Source organism: Fukomys damarensis, unplaced genomic scaffold, assembly GCF_012274545.1.
Source record: "Fukomys damarensis isolate Sample0158 unplaced genomic scaffold, DMR_v1.0_HiC HiC_scaffold_37, whole genome shotgun sequence".
NCBI lineage: Eukaryota > Metazoa > Chordata > Mammalia > Rodentia > Bathyergidae > Fukomys > Fukomys damarensis.
Genome location: NW_022900949.1, coordinates 53,542,481 through 53,567,315, shown reverse-complemented (window position 1 = coordinate 53,567,315; position 24,835 = coordinate 53,542,481). Strand labels below are relative to the sequence as shown.

General features: G+C 41.6%; 1 protein-coding gene and 1 long non-coding RNA gene across 8 annotated transcripts in view; one reads left to right on the top strand and one right to left on the bottom strand.

Annotated features, from left to right (window-relative positions):
• LOC104851054 overlaps nucleotides 1-24,835 on the top strand; it is a 236,978-nt gene that overhangs the window by 205,806 nt on the left and 6,337 nt on the right. The window contains exons 1-2 of one of the 7 annotated variants that reach the window (XR_777141.1): nucleotides 259-330; nucleotides 14,601-14,707. The exons of the other annotated variants lie outside the window; for them this stretch is intronic. This is a non-coding gene — a long non-coding RNA (uncharacterized LOC104851054). Of the gene's footprint in view, nucleotides 1-258; nucleotides 331-14,600; nucleotides 14,708-24,835 lie in introns of those variants that run through there. 7 annotated transcript variants of the gene reach the window in all.
• On the bottom strand, nucleotides 325-24,835 carry Trim42 (tripartite motif containing 42). Its single transcript, XM_010608212.2, has 5 exons — nucleotides 24,374-24,835; nucleotides 19,775-20,472; nucleotides 13,523-14,346; nucleotides 10,384-10,608; nucleotides 325-489 (listed from the first exon to the last, which is right to left on the bottom strand). Exons 1-5 carry the CDS (start codon nucleotides 24,712-24,714, stop codon nucleotides 403-405), a joined length of 2,175 nt encoding a protein of 724 aa, XP_010606514.1. The 5' UTR covers nucleotides 24,715-24,835; the 3' UTR covers nucleotides 325-402.

The following is a 24,835-nucleotide window of genomic DNA, read 5'->3' as shown; positions in this document are numbered from 1 at the left end:
TCAATGAGTGACTCACTCAAACAGAGCAAATCAGCATTAAAATGCACACCCAAGGGACCCCACTGCAGAGTCCTCTTTTTAACACCCAAGGTGCTTGCCATACACAGCACCACAGACTGCTGAGCCTAGGCTGAACCTGAGCTGAAGGAGACGTACAGATTTGCTGTCTGTATCTTAGTCTCATCATAATGGACAAAGAGCAGTCCAGCAGGTCATGATGTCAGGCATTTGTTTTTATTAGGTCTCAGAAGGCTCCTGTTGGAAAACAGTCCTGGGAACTTTTGTGTACAAGCTCCTTGGAGAATGTGGTGAGAAAGATACAACACATAGGTACGTGTGTGTGTGTGTGTGTCTACTTTTTGGTGCATCTCGGAGCGGGCTCTGCAGGGGCTCTGCAGGGGCTCAGAAGCGCTTCTGGAGGGCAGACTGAATATTCTTCAGCAGGCCCCACTTAGCTCGATTCTTCCCATGCCCATCTGGTGTCACCACCTGTAATGAGAAGCAAAGAGCTGTGCTGCTGCCACAGAGGAACCCTGGCTCCTAGGAGCCCAGCAAGCTCCTGCTAGAGCAGAACTGTACACATCATCTCCTTGACTCCTTACAGCATCCGCAGAAGGCCAGTACTTTCAACCCTGCTTGAGAGAGGAAGAAACCTCAGCACAGAGGAGCTCACAGCTTTCTCGAGGACCTGAAGAAGCTGGTCTGGGGAGGGGTTGTGATGTCATGGACCAGGTCCTCCTTCCCTTAAGTCAGCTCATTTACCTGAGTGCTGAGGACAGGCAGGCTGGACCCAGATGGGTGTCACTACAGAATACCCCCCCCCCCCCGCATCTTCCTCCATCCTCTGGTACTTGTTTCTGTCATAGCTCTTGTCAGTTGTAAGTTTCAGGTGCTATGTTTGACTTTCTTTCCAGAATGGGAAGAGGGGAGAGGGATGACTGTCTCTCATCTATACAATCCTAATACTACCACTTATGTTAAAGAGACGGTTCATAGAAGAGTAGACAAATGGTGAATAGTCTACAAATTAGAAGTATGTCAAGTGTTTCCCTTTGGCACAGGCAGAAATCAGTGGATGGTCTGTAGTATGTGGGAAAGGCACATTGCACTGGGTGTGAGGGCCAGGAAGGATCCAGTTAGAAATCACACCAGCTCCACTGAGGTGTGGGGCTCCATGTCTTCCCTGGAAGGTGGTGCCTTTCTCCGTGTCTCTGGTCTGGCAGCATTCTCATTCTTTACAAATACCCATTTGCTACAGTGGCATTTAGGGAGTGAAGTTGGGACTCGGATGGAGGAGTCCTGGGGTCCAGTGGGCTCTGTCCAGAGAAATGGGGATTTGCAGGGCAGATAAGGAGAAGACGGAGTTGGGATGGTGAAGAGGAAATCACAAAGTCTCACATGTCACAAATTGCAAAGTCTCCATGTGTAAAACTTGTAACCTTTTATTTTTACAAAGGGAAAGGACAAAAAATATATATACTAGCATTACGTTGTCTACTTTTATAAAATTTATTTTTGCTTTTAGAGAAAACAAAGCTGCGTGTACGGTAAAGGTCATATTATATACTTGATAGATTACCCAATTCTTAAGTAAAATGGAGATAATGCATAGCTATAACCCTGACAAAGGAAAAATAAATAGCATATGCAAACTGAGCTATCAGGGACGATGAGGAAAGGGTCACAGTAGTAAGAGGGCCTAAGAACTGAATCATAGAAAATAGAGGATTTGAGTAGCTCAAATTATAGGCAGGACCTTCACAGAAAAAGACCAAGTGCAACATGTGAATGGGCCATAGAGGGTTGAGTTGTATGTACAAAGAAGTTCATTAGATAAACAGAGGACAGAAGAAGCAAAAAGACAGAACTTGATAGTAAAGAAATGGATATGATAGCTGATGTCGGTTCTCTTGCCAAAAATGCCCCAAGCTTTCCAGGCTCAGACTGCTTTCCAAATGAATTCTACCAAACTTCTAAGACAGAGCTGCTCCAGAAAATAGAGAAGAGAAAAAGTGTTCTAGATTCCTTTATTAAGATAGAGAAATATTGGTTTGAGAAGTAGATAAAAGCAAAAATTATAAACCCAGTTCTCTTATGATCATAAATGTAATAATCTAAAATAAAAATGATGATGTGGGGCTCCATGAAATAGCTGAAATAGTTATTAAAGAAAGAGTATTTAAAAAACACATGACAATCACATAGGGTTTATTTCATGAATGCAAGATAGCTTAGCATCAGAAAATCACTGTGGGCTGGGGATGTAGCTCAGTAGAATGTATGCTTAGCATGCATAAAGCCCTGGGTTTAATCCCTAGCACTCCCAATCAGTTATTGTAATTAACTTTATTAATAATAGCCTAAAGGAGAAAAAAATCATACAATTATTTCGGGTAATGCAAAAAAGTTAATAAAGTTTATCATTTATGCATAAGCTCTCAGAAACCTGGCAATAAAAGGAAATTTCCTTAATGTAATAAGTATTATATACAACAAAAACTAAATAGAAAATAACTGTAGAGAAACATAAAGATCAGGAGTATGATAATATTTACTGTCATTGTTAACATTTTATCTATGGCTGAAGGTCCTACCCAAAGCAATTAAGGAAGAAAAACATAAATTCAAAGACAGTATGGAGGGTGGGGGGATGTAGCTCATTGATGCTGTACCAGCCTGGCAAGCACAAGGTCCTGAGTTTGATCCCTGGTTCCAAAAAATGATTGTATGGAAAAAAATAAAATAATCATTTATAGATGTATATGCCTGGAAAAATAAGCATCATCAACAGATCAACTCTCAGAATAATGAGAGAGACTTTGCGCCTCACAAGTGCATGGGCACAAGTTTGACCCCTGGTATTAAAGAGAGAGAGAGAGAGAGAGAGAGACAGAGAGAGAGAGAGAGAGAGAGGGAGAGGGAGAGAAAGAGAGTGTGAGAGAGAAAGAGAGAGAGATTTTGTTGTGTCCCATGTAGCATTTATTTTATGAAAAATAAAACAAAATTTTATAACAAGATAAAGAGAATAACAATAGTCAATGTACAGGGTATCATTTTCAAAGTAGAATTCAGATGAATCTACAAATAGCAAGTCTTTATTCTAAACAAATAATCCATTATAAAATATAATAAAATACAAAACATTCTTAAAATCAATAGTCTGAAAACTTTACTTTTACTGGATATATGTAAGGTGTGCAACATGATGTTTTCATATACATATATGTAGTGAAATAAGTTCTGCAATCAAGAAGATTAGTGTATCATCATCCCACATAATTACTGTGTGTGCATGTGTGTGCGTGTGCTCAGAGCACTTAAAATCTTGGCATATTTTTAATATACAATACTATAGTGCTCATGCTGTACATTAGATCTCTAAAGTATAATATTTTACTCAAGAAGGCATAATAACTCTACAGGAAAAAAACTTAAAAACTCTGGTAAAGAACATATAAAATACTTTCAATAAATGTTCAAACATATTTCAAATATACCAGTTATCTCCTAATTAAAGACTCAATGTCTTCCTCAAATTCTGTCTGCATTTAAAGAAAAAATTAAATTTACTTACTCCAAAAGTTATATGGAGCAATAAATCTGCATGATTATCTCAACAGAACTTAAAATAGAAAGAGGGCTAATGTAGATACCTTAGCAGTTTATGAAAACCAAGCACAAAGCTGGGATTGAGACAGTAAAACCAGTGTGGTATTGACAAAGGGACAGACACTCTTAAGGCTTGTGTTTAGATGTCCCCCTAAAGCCTCAGGCGGTCATGGGTGGGGCTTTTTCAGAGGTGGCTGGATCTAGAGTGTGTGACTCTAGGATTGATTCATGGGCAGTGCTAGGCTCCAGGGCAATGGGATTAAGGGTAGCACTTTAAGTAGCCTGGATAAGATAAAAGGGGCAGAAAGATGATGTCAAAGTCCCTGTTGCTTTGCTACCATCTGTCTGCCATGAACTATTGCCCCTTTGCCATGTGCCACCCCACCTTGGAACCAGCCGATTATGGACTGAAACCTCTACAAACTGTGAGCTAGATAAACCTTTCCTCCTTTAACTTTGAGTGTTGGGCATTTTGTCTCAGCAGTGAGAGAAAACTAATGACGGACACAGAGACCAATGGGATACCAACATAGACCAATGCAGAGATGTACCCATAAATACATAGGAACTTAGTACAAGATTAAAGTATCACCTTTGTTATATACTCATAGAGAAAAGACACTGCTTGGTAGATGGCATTGGGAAAACCGGCTCACTAGATGGCAAAATAGGTACATCTCTATGTAACATTCAGAGGTAGAGTTTGAATGGATTAAAGAGCTAAATTTGAAAGGTGAAATTAATTTTTGATAAAAGAATAGATGGAAGATTGTGATCTAAGTTGAAGAAAGATCTTTGAAAACCAAGCTTTACGAAGTCAAAACTTAAGGAAAAATAATTGACAACTTTGACTGGACAAAAATTGAAGATCTCCACTATTTCATGAAGTACTGTACACTATGAACAGAGATAATAGACAAATGTCAGAAGGGGGAAGATATTAGCAATGTCTAAAACCATTATCTAGAATGTATAAGGACATGCTGAAAATTACCTAGGAGGAGAAAAATGCAATAGAATATCAGACAGAGGATGTTAACAGGGTGTTTATAGGACAGTAAATTCTTAAAACTTACAAGTATATGAAATGAAATTTAAAACAATAATGGCTGGGGATTTAGCTCAGTGGTGCTAGCAGCTGCTTTGCAAGCACAAGAACCTGAGTTTGATCCCTTGTACAAACAAACAAACAAAAAAAAACCAATAAAATAACCAGTTCATAACTATTAGGTTAGCAAGATAGAAAGATAGATTTTACTGAACCTAGGTGAATCTTAGAATATAAGGGCCATCCTTTATTCCTTATGGAAGTGTTCATAGATGGGATCAAACTCAGCACTCGCCTTCTCTATGACCTGGCAGTTTCACTCCTGGTGTATATCTGATAGGGGCTGAATCATGTCCCTCCAAAGTCTGTATGTTGAAATCCTAAGCCCCAGGAGCTCAGAATGTAATTCTGTATTAGGAGGTAGAGCCTTTAAAGAGGTGATAAAGTTAAAACAAGGCCATGAGGTGAGCTCTGATTCATCCTGGAAGAAGAGGAAATTCAGACCCTGAGACCCCAGGGAGGTGCATGCATGAGGACACATGAGAGGTGGTATCTGTAAGCCAAGGGATGACTCCTCAGGAGAAACAGACCCTGCTGGAACAGTGATCTTGGGCTTCCCACTCCATAGATGTGAGGAAATAAATTTCTGTTGTTTTTGTGAACTACTCAGTAACATTTTGTTATGGCAGCCCTAGCAGATTGTACAACAACCCAGTGAAACTTTCACATCCCCGTCCCACCAACAAGGTGTCACACATAGGGCTGCCCACAACAGCATTATTGGGGGTCATCTGCGTACCTATAAGGGACAAAGTGCCCATAGTAGCATAGGTAGATTATAAGAATACACAATTTAGTGAAAAATGGGCCAGAAACAAAGCAAAATATGTAAGGCAACACTGTGTAAATGAATTAACATGGAAAATAAAACACATTGTGTAAAAACACATTAAAACAAAAAAGGATACATATGAAATATATTAGAATGGATGCCACAAAAGGGAATATATAAATAAGAAAAGTACCTTACATAGATTGGGGTTGATAACGGACATAAATTGAGGTGGGTCGTTAATTAAACCCTGTGGCTGTGAGGTTAAAAAAGCTAGCTCCAGTTTGACCCTAAATGATATTTGCTCCAAGATTCAAGATATTTTCAGGCTGAGTAGAGTGGAACTGGCAGAGTTCTGATAATAGGAAGGGCAGCAGCTTTTCCAAAAACAATAAACCTTATAGAGAATACAAAGCATTTATATTTCATTCCAGGGCTTGGAGCTACTGCCAGTGTGTGGGTGGCCATAGAGTTAGTTCTTCTGAGTGTGGAACTCAGGTTCTTCCAGCCTGAGAGGGTCTGCAGCAGGGAGAGAGGAAGAGCAGAGAGGCATTGTGTGATGGCCAGGCAAGGACCTGGGATGAGCAGGGGGACAGAAGCACTTTAGAGACCTAGGGTAGCCGCACTACTCTTGATTACACAGACACACAGGGGCTGGCAGACAGAGCAGGGCTTTAAGAGAATGAGTAGGGACAGGAATTTCTGCATTTTCTGAGAAGCTATAGAGAAAGACTCAGAAAAGTACCAACTTGTGACTATGGTTGAGCCTGAATTTTTAGCTACAAATGTAATATAAGCTAGTTTACAGATTATGCAGCAGAATAATGTCTACGTCCCAATCCCGGAACCTTTGAATATGTTATGCTTTATGGCAAGAGGCAATTTAGGTCACCAGTCAGCTGATCTTGAGATAGGGAGATGGTCTGAGTCCTAAGAGGTGGGTCCCATGTAATCACAAAGATCCCTTCATGTAGAAGGTGCAGGCAGAAGAGATGGCAGCCCAAGGACTCAGCCCAATGTTGGTGGTTTTGCGGGGGCTGCAAGAAGGGGTCGTGAGTCAAAGAATACAAGTGGCTTCTAGAACCTAGCAAAGGTAAGGAAAAGGAGTCTTCCTTAGACCCTCTAGAAGGAACACAGCGTTGCTGAAACTGATTTCACCCAGTGAGACCCCTTTTGAACTTCTGAGCTCCCGAACCATAAGACAATAAATATTTTGTGTCGTTTAAGCCACTAATTTGTTATGGAAGCAAATGAAAACCACTCAGACAAATTGTCATGAGAAGACTTCATGGAAGTTGGCTGAAATTTGGAGAGAGAGAGAGAGAGAGAGAGAGAGAGAGAGAGAGAGAGAACGTGGTACGTTGTGAGGGATATAGAGAGAGAGAGAGAGAGAGAGAGAGAGAGAGAGAGAGAGAGAAAGAGAGAGAGAGAGAGAGAGAAGGAGAGAGAGCGTGAGAGAGAACGCATATCAAAGTAAGGGGACTATAATGACAAACAGGAATAGTGGTCATCATATATGCCAAGGGTCAGAGGAAGATCAGGAGAGAAAATGAAGTAAGAAAATGAAACATGCCTTTCCTAAGAGCATGTTTTTCTATCCCTTCAAAATTGGCAAGTAGGCCCTTTGGTGCTAGAGGCTTCCAGCTGGGGACTGTGAGCAAAGGAGCAAGGAGGGATGAAGACCAAAGTGATGCACACCCTCATGGAGCTTGCAACACAATGTAGTTGGGATTTGGAGCCAGGCACATGAGCCAAGAAGCAATACTCTCCCAAGCGTATGATTCTCTTTCCCCTCTCTCTTTCTCCCTTTCCTTTTCTCTTTCTTTCCTTCCTTCCCTCCTTCCTTCCTTCTCTTCCCTTCCCAAACCTCCCTCTGTCCCTCCTTTCTTTCCTCTTTCTCTTTCTTTCTTTCTTTCTTTCTTTCTTTCTTTCTTTCTTTCTTTCTTTCTTTCTTTCTTTTTCTTTCTCTCTTTCTTTCCTTCCTTCCTTTCTTCCTTTTTTTCTTCTTTCTCTTCCCCCACTCGTTCCCTCTCTCCTCCTCCTTCCCTGTCTCACAAAAGCAATAACCCCCAAACCTCAGTTCTGCCTACTGTTGGCCTCCACATAATTCTCCTAGAATGAGGTATTCTAACTCCAGAGCTGAGACCACGTTTCTCCAGAGCATCTGAGTATGGTGTAGGGGCGACAAAGGATTTTGGCTTTGGATACAGACCTAGGTTTCAACATAACCTCTCCTTCACGTGATGTGAGTCCACTTTCCCCCTCTGGGCATGTTTCCTTTTCTGTAAAATTAGGCAAGAACGCCTTCCTTTCTGGGTGGTTGGAACTTTGACTGATAATGCATCTGGCATAGAGCTGACCTTCAAATGGAACCTTTAAAAAGCCTTAATTTTCTTGATACATGTTCTCTACTCGAGAAAATCTCTTAAAATCAACAAGTCTTAGACTTTTGCAAATCAAATATAAAAGGTGTTATTTCACTTCTTTTATAAAAGTGCATAGGATGGAAATATTGCATTTTGGATAAGAAATGATTCTGCTGCCTTACTGCAGCATTTAAATGAAACCTTTCAGGAATACAGCCTAGCGCTGATGCCAAAGGGAAAAAAAAATCTCGATTTTATAGGAAGGAGCTAAAGTCATTACTTTTATGAAGCTTTATAAATGTCATTCAAACATACCATCTTGTTTTCATTTGCTATTGAAGCCTTTACTTATGCAAATGATGACAAGTGTTAAGGAAATCAGTGTTTCCTCTGGAATGCTAATACAACCAGGAAGAAGGGAGGGAGAATTTCTTCTGAAGGAAAAATCTATACTGTGGCTCTTTGAGTCAGATAAAAATGAAGCTTCCAGAAAGCCTCATTAATTAGGGCTCTGCTCATTTAGATATTGTTAAAAGCAAAGGGCCTGGAATGCATTTCTTTCTCTTACACAGAAGGCAAATTAATCACGTAAACACAATTTTAGATAGTGATATTTCTTGACTGATTGCATAAAATGCTTAGCTTTCAGGCATCTCGTGGTACTTTGTAATTATTAATTTTATTTATCAATTTGTTTCTTCACTCTTTAATTTAGACATCCATTCATACTTTCATTTGATTGGTCCTATTTCCACTCATATCTCCATTCAATAATCATTAAAAATCTTCTATATGCAAACTGCTGGGGTAAGCAGTGTGGGAGAAAGAGGAGCTGTGAATTTTGTTCTCAAGGAGTCTACATAGTGAGAGGGGCAACAAAGCATCCGTCCAGGGAGGGCCCCACAGGGTGAATGGCAGACAGAACACACTTCAGTCTCTCCACCCAGTGTCGGTCATCCAGAAATGACAGAAGGTGCATTTAACAAAATTACTGACAGTACTGAGTGCCCTTCATGGTAAAGATGTGTCTGAGGGATTCCTGAAAAGATGGAATTGGGTAAAAGGAAAAATCCACAGTTAGGAAGACACTGCAAAATGTATTAGCAGTTGTTGGCATTCCGTTTTCTGAAGGAAAGGATGCCAAGAACCAGCAGGACTCGGGGCAACTGACCAACAATAGAGTGGCAGCTGGGGTACAGTAGGAGAAGTGCCCAAGCAGGCCTTCCATCCCTCTTCCTTTCCATACAAGCCAGCGTCTGACCTCTGTGGGAGGGCAGGGTATGCACGAGGGTGCTGGGTTCCAGAAGCACAGCATAAACCGCAGGACCTGGCCATCTGGATGGAGTAGCCCCGCCTCACAGACTAGTTCCCCATCGCATAATCCTGTCCTACCCCACTTTCTGCTTTCCCCTTACCACTAGAGGGAGTGACAGGACACGCCAGATTCTCATCTTCATACGTCTTACCAGGAGACAAACAGAAGGTGGCTAATCGGATATTGGTATTAGAGTTAAGATTGCACATGCAGGCTCCAAGCTGATTTTAGAGGAGCAGAAACTAAAGGCTAGTCAGAAATGGTGCAGATTCAAAAAGAAAAAGAGATGGGAGGGAGGAGGAGGGTGCTTCTAGTTTTCTAGTTCCCTTGGTATCACATCAGAGGTATGTCCTGACAGGGATCTGATGAGACCTCCAACTCTCTACTCTCTCTCTCTCTCTCTCTCTCTCTCTCTCTCTCTCTCTCTCTCTTTCTCTCTCTCTCTCTATTACACACATACATTTTCCCTTTTCAAAAATGGAAATGAATGGACTCATCCTTTTGGCTTCTAAAGAATCCTTGATTGAGACAGAATCTACTCTGATTCCAAAGAACACCATCATAGTTACACAGTATGATAGCTCTGGGCAGTCTCAATATTTTTCTTCTTTTAATATCAATAAAATTATATTCACAAGTGCGTGACCCTCCTGGGGTATAAAGGAGAACCAACCTTGTATCTCAAAGAAGAAAGAAATAATGTTTTCTTTCTCGGAGCCTACCTGACATGTTCAGTGGCTATTCCTTAACTTTCAGATAAAAATTATTTGTATATAGAGGTCTTAAATAATATGTGGGATATGCTTATACTGAAATTTTTATTTGTTGTTTGTGAGAAATTCAAACTTACTCCTGGGTATCCTATTTTTATTTGTTAAACTTGCACTGTCTTTGCCTGGGGGTAGGATCCCCTTTTTATTTTTTCTCATATTACAATTATTTCTTATTCTCTCATACAAAAATTTACTAGACCCTAAGAACCTTGAAAATAGGGATTATGTTTTATTTTTCTCTCAGTCTCTGCACCCTAATACCTCCTAACAATGCCTAGAACAATTTTTTTTTTCAAATATAGCATAACTTGACAACTCTCAGGTCTTATTTGCAAAGTCTGGTAGAGGGCAATTTAGCCTTCTCATTGATCCTGCGTTAGCAAATTTTCTGGGTGGAGAGGGTCAAGAAAAGTGTGTTTGAGAAAGAATGTGCACATTACCTTGCAAATGTCACTCCATTGTCCAGGACCATTGTCATTGATTGCTCTAACTTTAAATAGATACTCGGTGTTGGGGGTCAGGTTATGTAGCTCCAGATTCTGTTGCATTATGTCCCGAATTTGTCCACAGAGCTCTGTCTGCACATTGTTAGGAGGAGTAGTAACGAGTTCATAGAATTCCATCTCAAAAGAGTCCACGTCTTCTGCTGGACATGTCCAGTAAACCTGTGGAAGAAATGAACATGCTGGTGTGGGGCTAGTCCACCACCCGCTCAGCTTTCTTTCCTGTGAAGACTTATACTGTGCCTCTCTGGGGGTCAAGTTTAAGATGACCGCATCCCCTGCCACTGTTGAGGTCTTGGAGTTGCAGCCTGTTCAACAGTAGAGCAAGGATGTGTGAAAAGGTCTGGCTGGCATGATGCTTTTGACAGACTCCAGAAACAGAAGAATGCTACTCTGGGTTCTGTTACTCTTGGTCAACTTGGAGGTGACAATTGTCCTTCCAACATCACTAGCAAGAGTTGCTACGATTTATTGAATACCTATTATGCATCAGACTCATGTCAGTCATTACCATCTCTAGCTCATGTAATCCTCACAGACTGGAAGACAGTCTGCACTATCCTTTTCACGGGATCCTAAGGGACAGTGTTGGCAAATTCCAGTGGAACCATAGAATGCTTCAAGGTGAGAAGAGTATCTATTCCAACTCTGATTGGAAGGAAACATCCAAAGCGATTAAATAACTTATAAAATAATGGGAGATGTATGTTCACACCCAAAGCATAAAATACCAACTTCTAGGAAGGGATATATTTAATAAGCCTCAATTAGCAGATGGTGTCTGGAACATTGCTATTTTATACTGCTTGTCTTTTTAAAAGCCACTATGTAATGATTTTACTAAAGTCTTGATAACCATAAAGGTTATGAGAATAGAGTTAATTTATAAGTATACAAATTTTACAAATGTTTTTAAAACAATGAAATTTGATTTTTTCTGGTTATCAAAACAAGAGTACTCACTGTAACATACTTAGAAAATACAGAAAAAGTATAAGGGAAGAAAATAAACATCATTCACAATCTCACAATCTAGTTAATTCATTATTATTTCTTTTCAATTTTGGAATACACATAAACATACAGATACATGTAATTTAGATTATGCTACTTGGGCTTCCTTCTTTCATTTATTATATTTTATATATTTTCCTATATTATTAAAAATTCAGAAGTGTACTATCTTCAAAAAACTGCCCCATAAATAATTTATCCTATAGTTGAACATTTAGGTTATTTCTAATTTTATAATCTCATTAAAAAATGCTGCAATGCATACATTTGGTCCTAAGTCTTCATCTAAATTTTTAAATTTTTTAAGGAAGAAATTTCTAGAAATGAAACTGAGTTTAAAGTTTCTAGGATTTTTACAATACATATTAACAATTTATAAAACTAATTTTTAAAATATAGGAATACCTCAGCTCATGAATGCTTCTGTTTGCAAACAAGCTTGAAAACAAAAGCATTCAGCAAAATTTTGCTTAGTTTGTTCACAGACATCGGGTAACAAACAGGACCACAGCCATCTTTCCCACCCATACACAAATGCAGCCATCTGCCCCCAAATCATAAAACAAATTAAATTCTTAAACTGAGGTACCACTTGTATTTTCTGGGCCAAATATTCTAAAGATTTGAGAGCGATACCAGCACAGACTTGTCTTGCATTGCTGAGCACTGTGATTCCTCAGACCCTAAAATAGGGATCAATGATATTTTTACTCCAACTGTATGACAGCAGGTTAGGTATCCTCTCTTGATAATCAGTGACTTGACTGGGTTGTTTTGTATAGGCCTCTTTCTCGAGTTCATCCAGGAGCCACTGGTAGATGGGATTGGGTAAGTTTTTCCAGGCCCAAGGATAAGGCAGACACCACCAATGTTTTCAAGGGACCTGTCAGCTCTCTACAAAGTCTGGGTCGACATGGAGATGAAACCCTGCTATCATCTGTAACCTGATGTTACTTACACTGCGGACCTTGCTGGTTTAGTATCATTTTGTGTCAACTTCCCAGTCGTAGGCATCTTTTAAGTGAAGGTCAGGGAGACCTCACTGTGTCTGACAGCTTCTGTGCGGTCATTCTTGGGTTAGTTATAGACTTCAAAACATAGATTACCACATCTCAGGGAAACGGGGAAGGGAAACTTGGCCTGTGTCTAGTGTTCATTTTTCTGTTTGTTTTTAGATAAATCCTTTATACCAAAGTATATGATCTGTAGATAGCAAAATTAGTTTTCGAGAAAAAGACTTAACCTACTAAAATAGATTCTATGTTTTAACAAGATTTCCAGGTGTAGTTTAGGATCCAAAGGGGAGGATGAATATATCCTGAGATTATTGGGGCTCTGTCACAAGGAAGCAGGTGAAAGGCTGGCTTGGAAGGTGGTCCTTGAAGAACCCCAGAGGAACAAGACATACTCTAATGGATTATCTAGCTATATGTTAATCTTTATGCCTCTGAATTTTATGAGGTATCACACAAGCAATTCAATTTAGGTACAGCTGGACTTAAAAGATCATTTGTCCATTGTAGGTTATGAAGGCCAAAAGGGAATCATGTCTCTTGAGGCCAGGTGACAGAAGCTTTAGAGATCTATGAGACTACACTCTCCAGACCTTTCCTTTAAAAAAAAAAGTGACTCTCAGGAGGGAAGAACTGGAATTATGTTGTGGATTATCCTTCCAACTTTTTTCAAATCACAAAGTCTGAATATTTTCTTTGGGAAGAAGGAATAAAAGGTAACAGCCTGCATTTCTATATTCTATGTTCTTTCTATTACAAGCATTCCTTTGAGAAACACTTAACTCTCAAAGCAGTCTCCTCAAATTCCTTTTGGTTCCACTGTGGTTCCCTTTGGGTTAAGTGTGGGACATTCAGATGTGTTTGTGAGGATGAGTTTAGTACATTGAATGGTTTAAGCCAATCTTGGGTTACTGAAGGCTTTCAATGGGCTGACCACAGGTGTCAGCAGAGCAGGTTTAAGTGACCAGATCCTAGAGGTTAAAGAAGTATACACAACCTTTCATGACTACTCACTTCCATTATTCGACCTGTTCCCATCCCTTCCTTACCTTGGCGGCTCTGGGATACACCAAAGTCTGGTAGATTACAATTGGGCCTGGGGTCTTCACAGAGGTCTCATTGAATGAATACCAGTTGTGGAAGCTGTTGCTGTCCTGCACAGGCTGGTTTTCTGCCGTAGTGCTCCAGTAGGTATAGAAGCCATCTGTGGGTTTGGCAAGGGCAGCTGACTGTGCCCTCCCATACTGTGCCTCCAGACCCATCTTGGTCTTCTCGCCAGTGGTGTTGAAAGACAACAAGGAGGAGCTTCGCTGGTATATCTGCTGGTTGCCAAAGCTGTGGGTGCTGAATGTGACCTTCCTGGCATTCATCTTTTCTGAGCGATTGGGATAGGGAGAGGCCAGCGAGTTCCCCGAGGAGCACACCTTCTTGGGTCCTGTGGGGAAGAGCTCATGGATGGCACTGGAGAGCTCAGCAAAGTCTAGGGGCATGCCGTGCAAGGAGTGGAGCCGTAGGTGGGGGTCGGGCCTGTAGGTGCTCTGGATGCCGTCCTCAATCTGGTCCACGAGAATCTTGGCTGACTGCAGGAACGCCACTTGGCCTGTCTCCTTCAGCGCTTCCTTCGAGTAGGCGATTAGACCATCCATTTCATTCACTTTCAGGGTTGTGATGTACACGTATTTTTCTATCTCCTTCTGCCTGGACACTTCTAGATTCTCTATCTGTTCCATGATGACCTTCTCTTTCTCATGAAGGATGCTGCGCAGCTTGAGAAATCCATTTCTGATCTCTTTTCGCTTTGCCTCTTTGTCAGCTTTAAAGCTGTTTTTTAAAATGTTGAATTCCATTAGGTCATTATCAATTTCATATCGGACTGTAAAACAATCACATTAATCATGGTTACAATTTTCATCTCCCCAGATGTCAAAAATAATAGAAACTGGAGCAAATTATATCGGGCTCCATGGAAGTGGGTGGAAGGGGAGGGAAGGCACTCGTAGGTGGGCAAAACAGGCCAGCATAGGTTTACAAGATGAATTTCCCTCTCTCCCTCCCTTCCTCTTCCTCTCAAACTTCCCTCAGGTATAACCCACCATGCTTTCCTGGCATACTTTTGTTTTGTAACAGTGACCACTGTGGCCTCAGATCTGAGGATGAAAGTTTATGGCTGCTCTTGACATTGATTTTCACCAAACTGCACTTGTCTGCAAGTTGGATTGCAGATGAAATGAAAGGTAAGGTTTTACAAAAGAAGGAAAAGAACTAAACTGATGATTTCTTCTAAATGATGCCTTGCCCAAGAATTCTTGCTATCAAAAATCCAGCCCTACACGTTATGGCCTCAATGTGCATCCATTTAGCTATAAATGTCTCTGGTTTCTCATGCTTTATGGCTGAATAGTACTCCATTTTGTAAATGAAAGAAAACACATTTTCTTTGTCCAGTCTCAAGTTGATGGGCATTTTGGCCCTTTCCAAGTTTTAGCTATTACAAACTGTGCTGCTATGCACATGGTCTCACATACAGCACTATTGTATGATTCTTTTAAAGATCAAAATGTATAATAGATAATATGAAATACAAAGAAAAGGTCCAAAAGGGAAAGGGAAGTGGTAGGTGTAGGGGAAAGGAATACATATAACAAAAGGAAAAAATGGAAACAAAGTCTTTGTAAATAGAGAGTGGTGGAGGGGTTGACAGGAGGGCAGGGGAATGGGGAAAAAAAAAGAAGCAAGATATAATTATAATAACCACGTAATGGTACAAATTCCCAATGATGAATGTCATCATAGTGTATACCTAAAATGTACCAATAAACTTAATGAATAAAAAACCCCAGCAAACACACTGAGCAATCAAAGTTCAATAGAAGATCAATAGGAGGGGACAAAGGGATGGGTTTCTTTCAAATGGGAAGAGTGAGATATGTATCCATTTTCCTATGAATGAATCTAAGTTCTCATTTTTTATGGCTGAGTAGTATTTCATTTTATAGAAAAACCACATTGTCTTTATCCAGTTTCCAACTGATGGGCAAATGGGCTGTTTCCAAGGTTTAGCTATTACAAACTGCCACTATAAACAGAGGTGCTCATATATCACTGTGATATGATTCTTTCAATTCTTTTGGAAAGATACCCAGCAAGAGGGATGGCTGGGTCAAATGGTACCAGCAAAGAAACAGACCTGAGAATCAGTGGAACATATTGGAAGACACAAAAACAACTCCAGACGTACGTACTCAGCTACGTCATCTTTGACAAAGGAGATGACCATCCTCAGTGGAGGAAAGACAGCCTCTTTAATAAATGGTGTTGGAAAAACAGGATCTCAACTTGCCAAAGATTAAAACTAGACCCTTATCTTTCACCATGCACTAAATTAAAATCCAAATGGATTAAAGATCTAAATATTAAAACAGAAACACTAAACTTGCTGGAAGATAAGTTAGGCAGAACTCTTGAAGACATTGGCATAGGAAAAGATTTTATGAACAAATCCTCAGTAGCATGGGGACTAGCAGAAAGAATCAACAACTGGGATCTCATCTTATTAAAAAGCTTCTGCATTGCAAAAGAAACCATCAACAGAACTAAGAGACAACCTACAATGTGGGAAAAAAAATTTTACCAGCTGCTCCTCAAAGGACTATTATCTAGAATCTATAAAGAACTGAAAACAACCAGCCCCCCCCAAATATAAAGACCCAATTAAAAAATGGGCATCTGAAATGAACGACATTTCTCAGACAAAGAAGTAAAAGCAGCAAGTAAATATATGAAAAAATATTCCACATTACTGGTCATTCGAGAGATGCAGATGAAAACAACACTGAGATTCCACCTCACCCCACAAAGAATGGCTGCTATCAAGAAATCAACCAATAACAAATGTTCGCGGGGTTGTGCGGGAAAAAAGAACCCTTCTCCATTGTTGGTGGGAGTGCTCTTGGTTCTTAGCATCACCCTTGTTCCACAGAAAGCTGGTCTTCCATGAATGGTGGCTTATGGTAAGAATAATGTGCATTTCAGTAAAAGAAACTTAGGGTCCTGTCAGACAATGAGAAAAGGGACCACAGCTACCTTGATTACCACTATTACCAGGGTGAAAAGAGTTAGGCAAAAGGTGTTTTGTTTTCTGGTATTTTGGAGGTCAATGCTGGCAATATAATTTTTTGGCCTTTTCGGTAATGGTTCCGTTTCCTTTGCCGACCTCTTCCTTCACAATGGCCTTGAGGCAATGCAGGTAGAAGAATAACAGGAAACTGTTAGTTTGCAATTTCACTTTGGCTGTAAGGTTCTTCCTGATCTCTGTATGCAATCATGTTGTGACTTATGGCAACTCAAATTCCATGTTATGCATTATTATCTCTGACTATTCAATAGTTGCTGGCTGTTAAAGAAACTTGGAGAGGAAATTCTTTGCTTTGTTAGAGATTAGTTCAGATTATATACAGCAAAGTTCTGAAAGTTAGAAAAGGAATTTTTCAGACAAGGGAGAAGGGGCAGTGCCAGGAGAGGAGAAAAGAAAGAAGAAGCCATAAGCTCACTCACTCCAAAGCCTTACAAATAGGATGGCTTAGCAAGAGCTGACCTTAGAACAAAGTCAAATCAAAGTCTTCTTCAGGCAATATACTGAAAACTAGCTGCTATTTATTAATCATTTATTATTAACTAGATCCATATATTATGAACCAGATCCATATATTATCATAGTATATGTATCTTTCGGTATAATAATGAGATATTGTTCCCATTTAAGGGAACTAAAGTTCAGAGAGGTGATTTAACTGTCCAAAGTCACATGCTCAGTACAGGGGAGAAACTAGACCTTGTCCCTGAATCCATTTGTTGAACACCAAGACCTATGTTTCTTAATTTCTCCAGCTGTGGCTCTCAGTTCTCTATAATCACTGGAATCATTTGAATGTTTTTTTTAACAAAACTTTTCTTGCCCACATGCTGAACTTTTGAATCAGTTGGCCTGAGATGGGGCTCAGGTATCCAGATGAGGCAGTTTTCACCTAGGTTTACAATAAAATTCGGGGAATCTTCTGAGCATCTTTGCTAAAAATTCAGATTCTGATGCAATAGGCAAGATGGGCTGACATTCTGCATTTCTAACAAGCTCCTAGGCGATACCACCTTTGGACCACACTTTGAGTGACAGGGAGCTACATTTCTGAACTCTTAATCTAGTTCTCAATCTTTGCTACACATTAGAATCACAAGGGGGAACTTAAAAAAATTAAAACAACCATTGATCAGCCTGTTCCTCTGTAGTAATGAGAGAGGGGCATAGGTAGTTAGTAAGGCTCCCAAACTGGATCTTCTATGAAGGGTTTATTTTTCAGTGTAAATTCTCAGATCATCCACTTTTAAATATCTGGGGATATGTTCAAAATGAACATTTATGACACCTGTCAGGAAAGTACTCAAGAACAAGTTCAAAGTGTAGTTTAAAATGTTGTATTTGTTCTTTCAGGAATGAAGAACAGGCTAAGTTCTTTATCTACCTGACCTCTAATTCACCAGTAGCTCTGTTCTCCTCCCAGCTTCTGAACAGTCCTGCACTTTATACTGGTGTTGCACCTAAACTCTGAATAGAAGTTTGCTATCTGACCTGTAAAAGTGCCCTGGATTCTGAGAAAACCATCCCGGGCCTCTCCTATGTCGGCACCCTGATTCCCTACAGCCACATGAGCGCCACTGCAGGCTATAGGCTGCAGCCCCTTCCCAATGCTGAAGCCCAAGAGTCTATCTAAGTCCTGGCCAGGGCAGGCAGTGAGTATTATCTTAAGAAGACCCTGTAGGAGTCAACGGGTCTAATAATTTTTCTTGGCACTATTCCTCAAACAGGGTTTCTTTTCTATGAGGCTTCCTTGGTGGTGGCTCCAAAATGGAATAATTTTCCATTCATGCTGTTTCCAAGTATGTGGCAGTTGAGAAAATCAAGGTATTCCTGAAATATCCATGCTGATGAGAGTCCCAGGTGACATGAAAATTGGCAGTCTGTTTCTCTACATGCAGTGGGAGCTTTCTGGGCAGCTCAGAGAAAAACTGCCTCCTGCCTCTGTGTCTGGGCATGTCTGTATGACAGAGAAAAGGGGAAAGGGCTGTCTAGATCTGGGGCACCTTGCTTGGCCACTGACGGTGGGCCATTCTTTAAGGATATGGACCATGGATGGATGGTGTAGCTGTCCACCCTCATGGCTTTATTTTTAAATTCTAGTTACCATCTAGCACAGAGTACTTGTGAAATGAAAGTTGTGCAATCAATAAGGGCATTGGATAGCTTAGATCTGCTTCTTACTAGCTGCCTTGTGCTTGTTATTTCTTTGAACCACAGTTCTTACATCCATGAAGGTGGTTATAATGCCTGCACTGTAGAATTACTGAGATTGGATATATTTGTATTTCAAAGGCCTCTGTAGAATTGGCCTTTGCTCAAGGTGCTATTCTTGGAAGTGAAGGGCCCTAAAAGGATCCCTAGGGTCCTCCAATCTATCCAGGTGGAGTCACATCCAGAAATTATTGGTCATTTACTGAACTCCTTGAAATATTATTGTATTTGGTTCCATCCTAGAGACCAAGGTCTGTTTCCCTTATAGAACTATAAGTATTTTATATGTAGCCAATATAAACAATTATGAACAGGCATGTGGAGGAACAACAAGCTGTTGTCCAGAATATTATTAGCTATTCCTGAGTTTTCCTATTATTTATTGTGTTTGTTATCAGTTCATTTAAATTATTCCCTAAAATTTTGGGGGGAAAGCTCATGGAGGAAAATTTTAAATTGGGTTGATTTTTGGTGTTAACTTAATCCTTTTCCCCTGAAAATTGGGAGGGTTGGGTGGGTGGGAATCCAACTTCAGGACAAAACACAGAACTTCAGGAAACTAGAGAATCAAACTTAATTTCCAAAGAGGAAAATGAAGGCAGAGGACTTGGAGATTATAGACTCTTTATGCACTTTTACATGCCAGATCAGTTTTTTGCATACTGTACAAAGAGCAACTCATTTAATGCTCACAACACTAAATGAGAGAGTTACTTCTATTATCCCCATTGTACAGAAGAGGAAACCAAGGCACAGGGAGGCTAAGTGGCTGGTGGCAGCAGCCAGTGTGGACAATGCTACGTGACCCCAGGGGAGCTCGGTGTTTCCCAGGCCACAGATTGCTTTGGTGGGCGAAGGTAAGGCTGCCATTAATAGCTTGCCCCAAGCCATCTTCCCTATCAGTTCCTGTACCAGGAGCTACTCTGGAAGGGAGAGACACACACGCTAGCACCAGGACCTGCTTTGAACTTGGCGATGGCGCTGAAGAGTGCCGCAGCCCTCTCGGAGCAGGCGTCTATGAGGCTGACGGTGTCGTGGCCGCTGTGGAAAGCCACCTTGCAGAAGGTGCAGAGCAGCTGGTTGTCACTGCGGCAGTACTCGCTGATGCGGCTGGACGGGTGGTGGATGCAGATCTTCTCGTCCTGGTCCTCGGCGCTGGTGTCCACGAAGACGTGGTCCTGCATGGCGACATCCGAGTGGAAGGCCTTGAGGCACTCGTTGCATAGGTTGAGGCGGCAGGTGATGCAACGCTTGTAGGCGATGCGACGGCTGCGGCAGACCTGGCAGAGGATGGGCCCTGAGGAGCGGTCGAAGCGCCACTTGAGGTAGCCGTGTTCCTGCATGTAGCGCTTGGTAAGGCGGCTGCGCAGGTAGTTTTCGGGCAGCCGCATCTTGTGGGTATAGGGCATACAGTGCGAGCGGTTGCAAACCGGGCAAATGAGGATGAAGAAATTCTCTGTGACTTCGGCGTGCTTTTGCAGCTGCCGTAGGCACTTCTCGCACAGGCTGTGGTTGCAGGGCAGCATAAATGAGTGCAGGTGCAGCCGGTTACACATGGGGCAACTGAGATGGTCGACCAGGTGGCTGTTCGCTGGTAAAGACTTCACATCATCCACCTGAGTACCACTGCTTCCCACATGCAGAGCAGTCTTGGACCTGCAGGGAGAAGGAAACAGGAGAGCTTGCTCTGTCTCTCAGGCATGTCAGTGGGATGGGGAAGATACGGGCTTCTGCCAGGGTGCCTGGCTTCTCAGCTGCCTCCTTCATCTTTTAATTGGGTGACCTCTCTGCCTGTTCCTCATTCATGCTGCAGAGTTTCTTGAGAAGATTAAAATTAATTTAATACCTCTAAGGACTGAAAGCAATCCCGGGAAGAGATCTGCAGCTTTTAGGTGCAATTTTCTGGCAAGAGTGATGCAGCAGACTGGCCTGCAGCGGTCAGCTGGATGTTGGTGTTTCCTTGGTTATCAGTAATGTCATGAAACATCTACATCAGACACCCACAAGGGCATTGTGATTGTGATGAATCTAAACAGAACAGAACCATTCCATAATGTTGGAACTCAGACAAGAACATTGTGCAAATCACAAAATGACCACTATCCCATACGGATTAATAGAGGTGACTGCCACTAGTTCTTCTCCCCCATTGCCACCCCGCTGCCATTGCAGATCCTGGCTCGCTCATACTGTTCTTCCCATCTTCTTTTAAGACAACCCTCATGTTCTCACCTCCCACCAGCCAAATCCTATTGTAATTCATTGATGCTTTCTTATCCAGGCTCTTCCCACTGGCTCATGGATAAGTTGCCACTTGTTGGAATGAATCAAGAAACCCAGTCTTGTCCAACTCCAAGTGTGTTCTTGGTGGGCTGTGCCTAGAGGGCATCAACATTATTATTATTGAACACAGGAGAGAACACAGAGCAAGGCGGTTAGGGTAGTCTCCAGGACACCAGGAAGTCAATACCTGAGCCAAATCTAGAACATACGCACATGATCTAACTCCCAGACCAACAGGTAATACATAGTACATGTCTTTCTTTCTTTCTTTCTTTCTTTCTTTCTTTCTTTCTTTCTTTCTTTCTTTCTTTCTTTCTTTCTTTCTTTCTTTCTTTCTTTCTTTCTTTCTTTCCTTTCTTTTTTCTCTTTCTTTCCTTTCTTTTTTCTCTTTCTTTTCTTCTTTCTTTCTTTCTTTCCTTTGCTTCTGGGGATTGAATTTAGGACCTTGCACTGGTGAGACAGGCAGTGGCACCACTGAGCTAAATCCCTGGCTGAGGAGAGTTTCTTAACCTCCCTCATATCATTTTCCTTATTGCTAAATCAAAGTTCACAACACTACTTCCTTAATGAGGTTTTTAATAATATTTAAATGAGCTAATCCATGCTAATTGCTTAGCTTAGAGTAGATCATAAGCATTGAACAAGTGTGGCCACTATAATTAGTCTTGCTGCTACTAACAACATATGTCCACAGTAGAGGAAGATTCCACAGTACAGGAAGATAGTGGTCAAGTCCGTGAAAGAACATATCTCTGTTGGGTTATGTGTGTTAAGATCATTTATTTGTCTAGTATCTGAGGCCAATTTCCTATATTTATTTGTAAGAACAAAGGATGAAGTGAGAAAATTCTTGTAAAATTTAAGTTTATGGCCTAAGAAGTTACAAGCAGAGCAAAAGCAGTTCATGAAAATAAATGAATTAGCTATGGGAATGGAGGAGTGAACAGATGCATGACCTACAGCAATGCTTGTGTGTTGGTGCTGCACTGGGCTGCATTCCCTTGTGCCTTTGCCTTTCCCTATATCTCTGTCTCCATTCTATCTCTTGGCCAGGGACCTATTTCTCAGAGTCCAGCCCCTCAAAGAAGCTCTCAAACATACTGCAGTGAGTGGCACTGTGGCCACAGTCTCCCTCCTGTAGAATCAAGCACCTGGAAATCTCATTCTTAGTGGTGCAAACCTATGGCACATGTGCTGCAGTGAGCTGTTCGTTATCGCTGAAAGCTCTAAAAGGTAAACCATCACTGCCCTAGGATTTGGGATGCTGGGCTAAGCTCTTCTCTTTGTTTCCTCTCTGCTTTTCGGCCTTCCGCTTGGGGCTGAAGGGGCACCTCGGAGGTATAGGTCTGTTCGATAGTTGGATGGACTTCCTTTAGTTTGGCAAAAATGTAAGACTCAGAATCAGTGTATACCATAAAGGATATGGTGAGAAATTAGAAAGGGAGGGAGGGAAGAAGGGAGAGGTTGTGGAAGAGAAAAAGCAAATGTAGGTTTGACCGGAAGTCAAAGTAAGCCGTAGTAAAGATGAGAAGGGAAATGACAGAAAGAATGAGGCTGAGATGGTGAGTGAGACTAGAGTGAGGGAAGTTGCTGGGCAGAAGAGGCGGTCACAAGCACAGGGAGCAGGAGCACAGCAAAGAGAGGCCAGTGGGGAGCTGAGCTCCACCCAGTATGACAGAGTTGACCTTCTGGCATTTGCAATACTCCCCCAACCCCAAGACGCAGGGGATGAAATGCGCATTCGAGGGGCACTGGTTCTATGTCAGAGCAGTCAGCAAGCCCAGCAGCCTTGTCTTCTTGCTGGATATCCTGTCAGATTCAGGCCTGTTGTCCTTGTACCTGGGTTCTCACCTGGCTGGCAAGGTTCCCAGATTCTCTCCGTGCCTACTCCAGGCCATTCTGCATATTAGAATCACCTGAAGGTGGCAGAGCTTTTACAATTTTGAGGCACAGTTTGTACTTTTAGACTAAAAAAAAATCATAGTGTCTAGGGGTAGGGACAGGCATTAGAATATTTTAAAGATTTCCAGGTGGTATCACTGTACAACAAAGTCTGGGAGCCACTGGTGCCTGAGACATCTTCCAAGAGTTCCAATTTCATTCTTACTCAGCTGAAAGAGGCTGAGTGTCTTTCCATGGCTGGTGCACAGAGAATGGGGCAATGAAGAGAAGATTCACATCTTAGAATTTGTAAACTCACATCCAGAATCTGTAGCTTCTTTTTCATGCAGATATCATAACAGGGTTATGGGTGGTGATAACAGTTATTAGACATCTGCTAAGTGCTTAATTGAGTTGTAGATCACATTCTTCCCTCGAATCCAAACCTTTGCTCACAGAATTGCTTTTCCAGCCTTGAAAGCCTTCAAACCTGCCTCCCATTGTTGTTTTCTCTCCTAATCTTGCCATCTAAAAGTGCTGTTATGCCCCTTCTTCCTCTGAGAAATCTGTCTGTAATATACTAGATTCCCCTTGTGCATGACATAAAAAGACCAGTTTGGTAGAGAAGGAAGAGGCTATGCAGTGCACAACAAGGAGAAGTACTACCACAAGTAAGTAACTAAGAGCCAACCTGCTATGATTTCTGTATCAGGAAAGGTGAGAAGGCTAGCAGCAGTTCACGGGTGTCTAGGTACTTACATAAATTGCCAGGGTCAAAAGGGGCCCATAGAAGTTCTCACTTTTTCAATAAACATTTCGGCTATCAAGAGTTCACAGGAAGGAGAAGAATAATTTATATTGTTAAGACTTAAAAGCACATACATTAATCCTCATACCTACCTGACGATGGCAGGTATCATGGTCTCCATTTTTTAGTATATAACATTTTAAATTTAAGAGCACAGATTCTGCACTCAAACCCTGACTGCGTATTATTAAATGTGTGATCCTGGGCAACTTAACCCCCAAGACTCAGTTTCCTCAGGGCTACAGTGGGTACAGGGTGAGGGTTGAGCTGGGTCATGAATACAGTACCCGGCAAGTTGCTTATACACTAAGTATAAGCTCTCACTATCTGATACAGTTGTAAGAGTTGGGGCTCAGAAGGGTTCAACACTCATTTCCATAGTTAATGAAGCTTGAATTTGAGACTCAGGGTCTAGACATGAGATTTTAGGATACCCTTAATTGCTACAGAATTCTTGAACTCTCTTTTTCAAATAAAGAAGTGGACTCAGAGAGGCACTGGTTGGTTCTGGGGACCCTACAGCTGGTATGAGGTCCCCAGTTTTCCCGAGCCAATGTGGTTTCATCTTGAGTGCCAGGCACTTACGAGATGAGGATGCTCTTGAGGCGGCCCTTGCGGAATATGATGGTGGCATTGCGGCAGCAACGGCTCTCATAGTAGTAGCACTTGATATTACTGCTGGCCGTGCAGCAGCACTTACAGTTGGGATCATTGGCCCAGGAGCAGCAGCACCAGTGGCAGTTGGGGTTCTCTGCGCAGGTACAGTGGCAGAACTGGCAGTTCCGTTCATCCTTGTAAGGGCAAGGGAAGCAGGTGCAGTTCCGTTCCGAGGTGAAGATGAACTTGCAGCACAGGCAGGAGCACAAATGAGGACAACATCTCTGCCACGTACAGCATGGGGAGCAAACACACATAGCAGTCTCCATGATGTCTGTATGATTGCCACCTGGTCCCCAGGGCTCTGGACACCTCCTGTACCAGCGTTCTGCTGTCAATTTTCAATGGAGGGGTCACTCTTCCTCCTGGTGAGGCCTTCAGTTTTGGGGT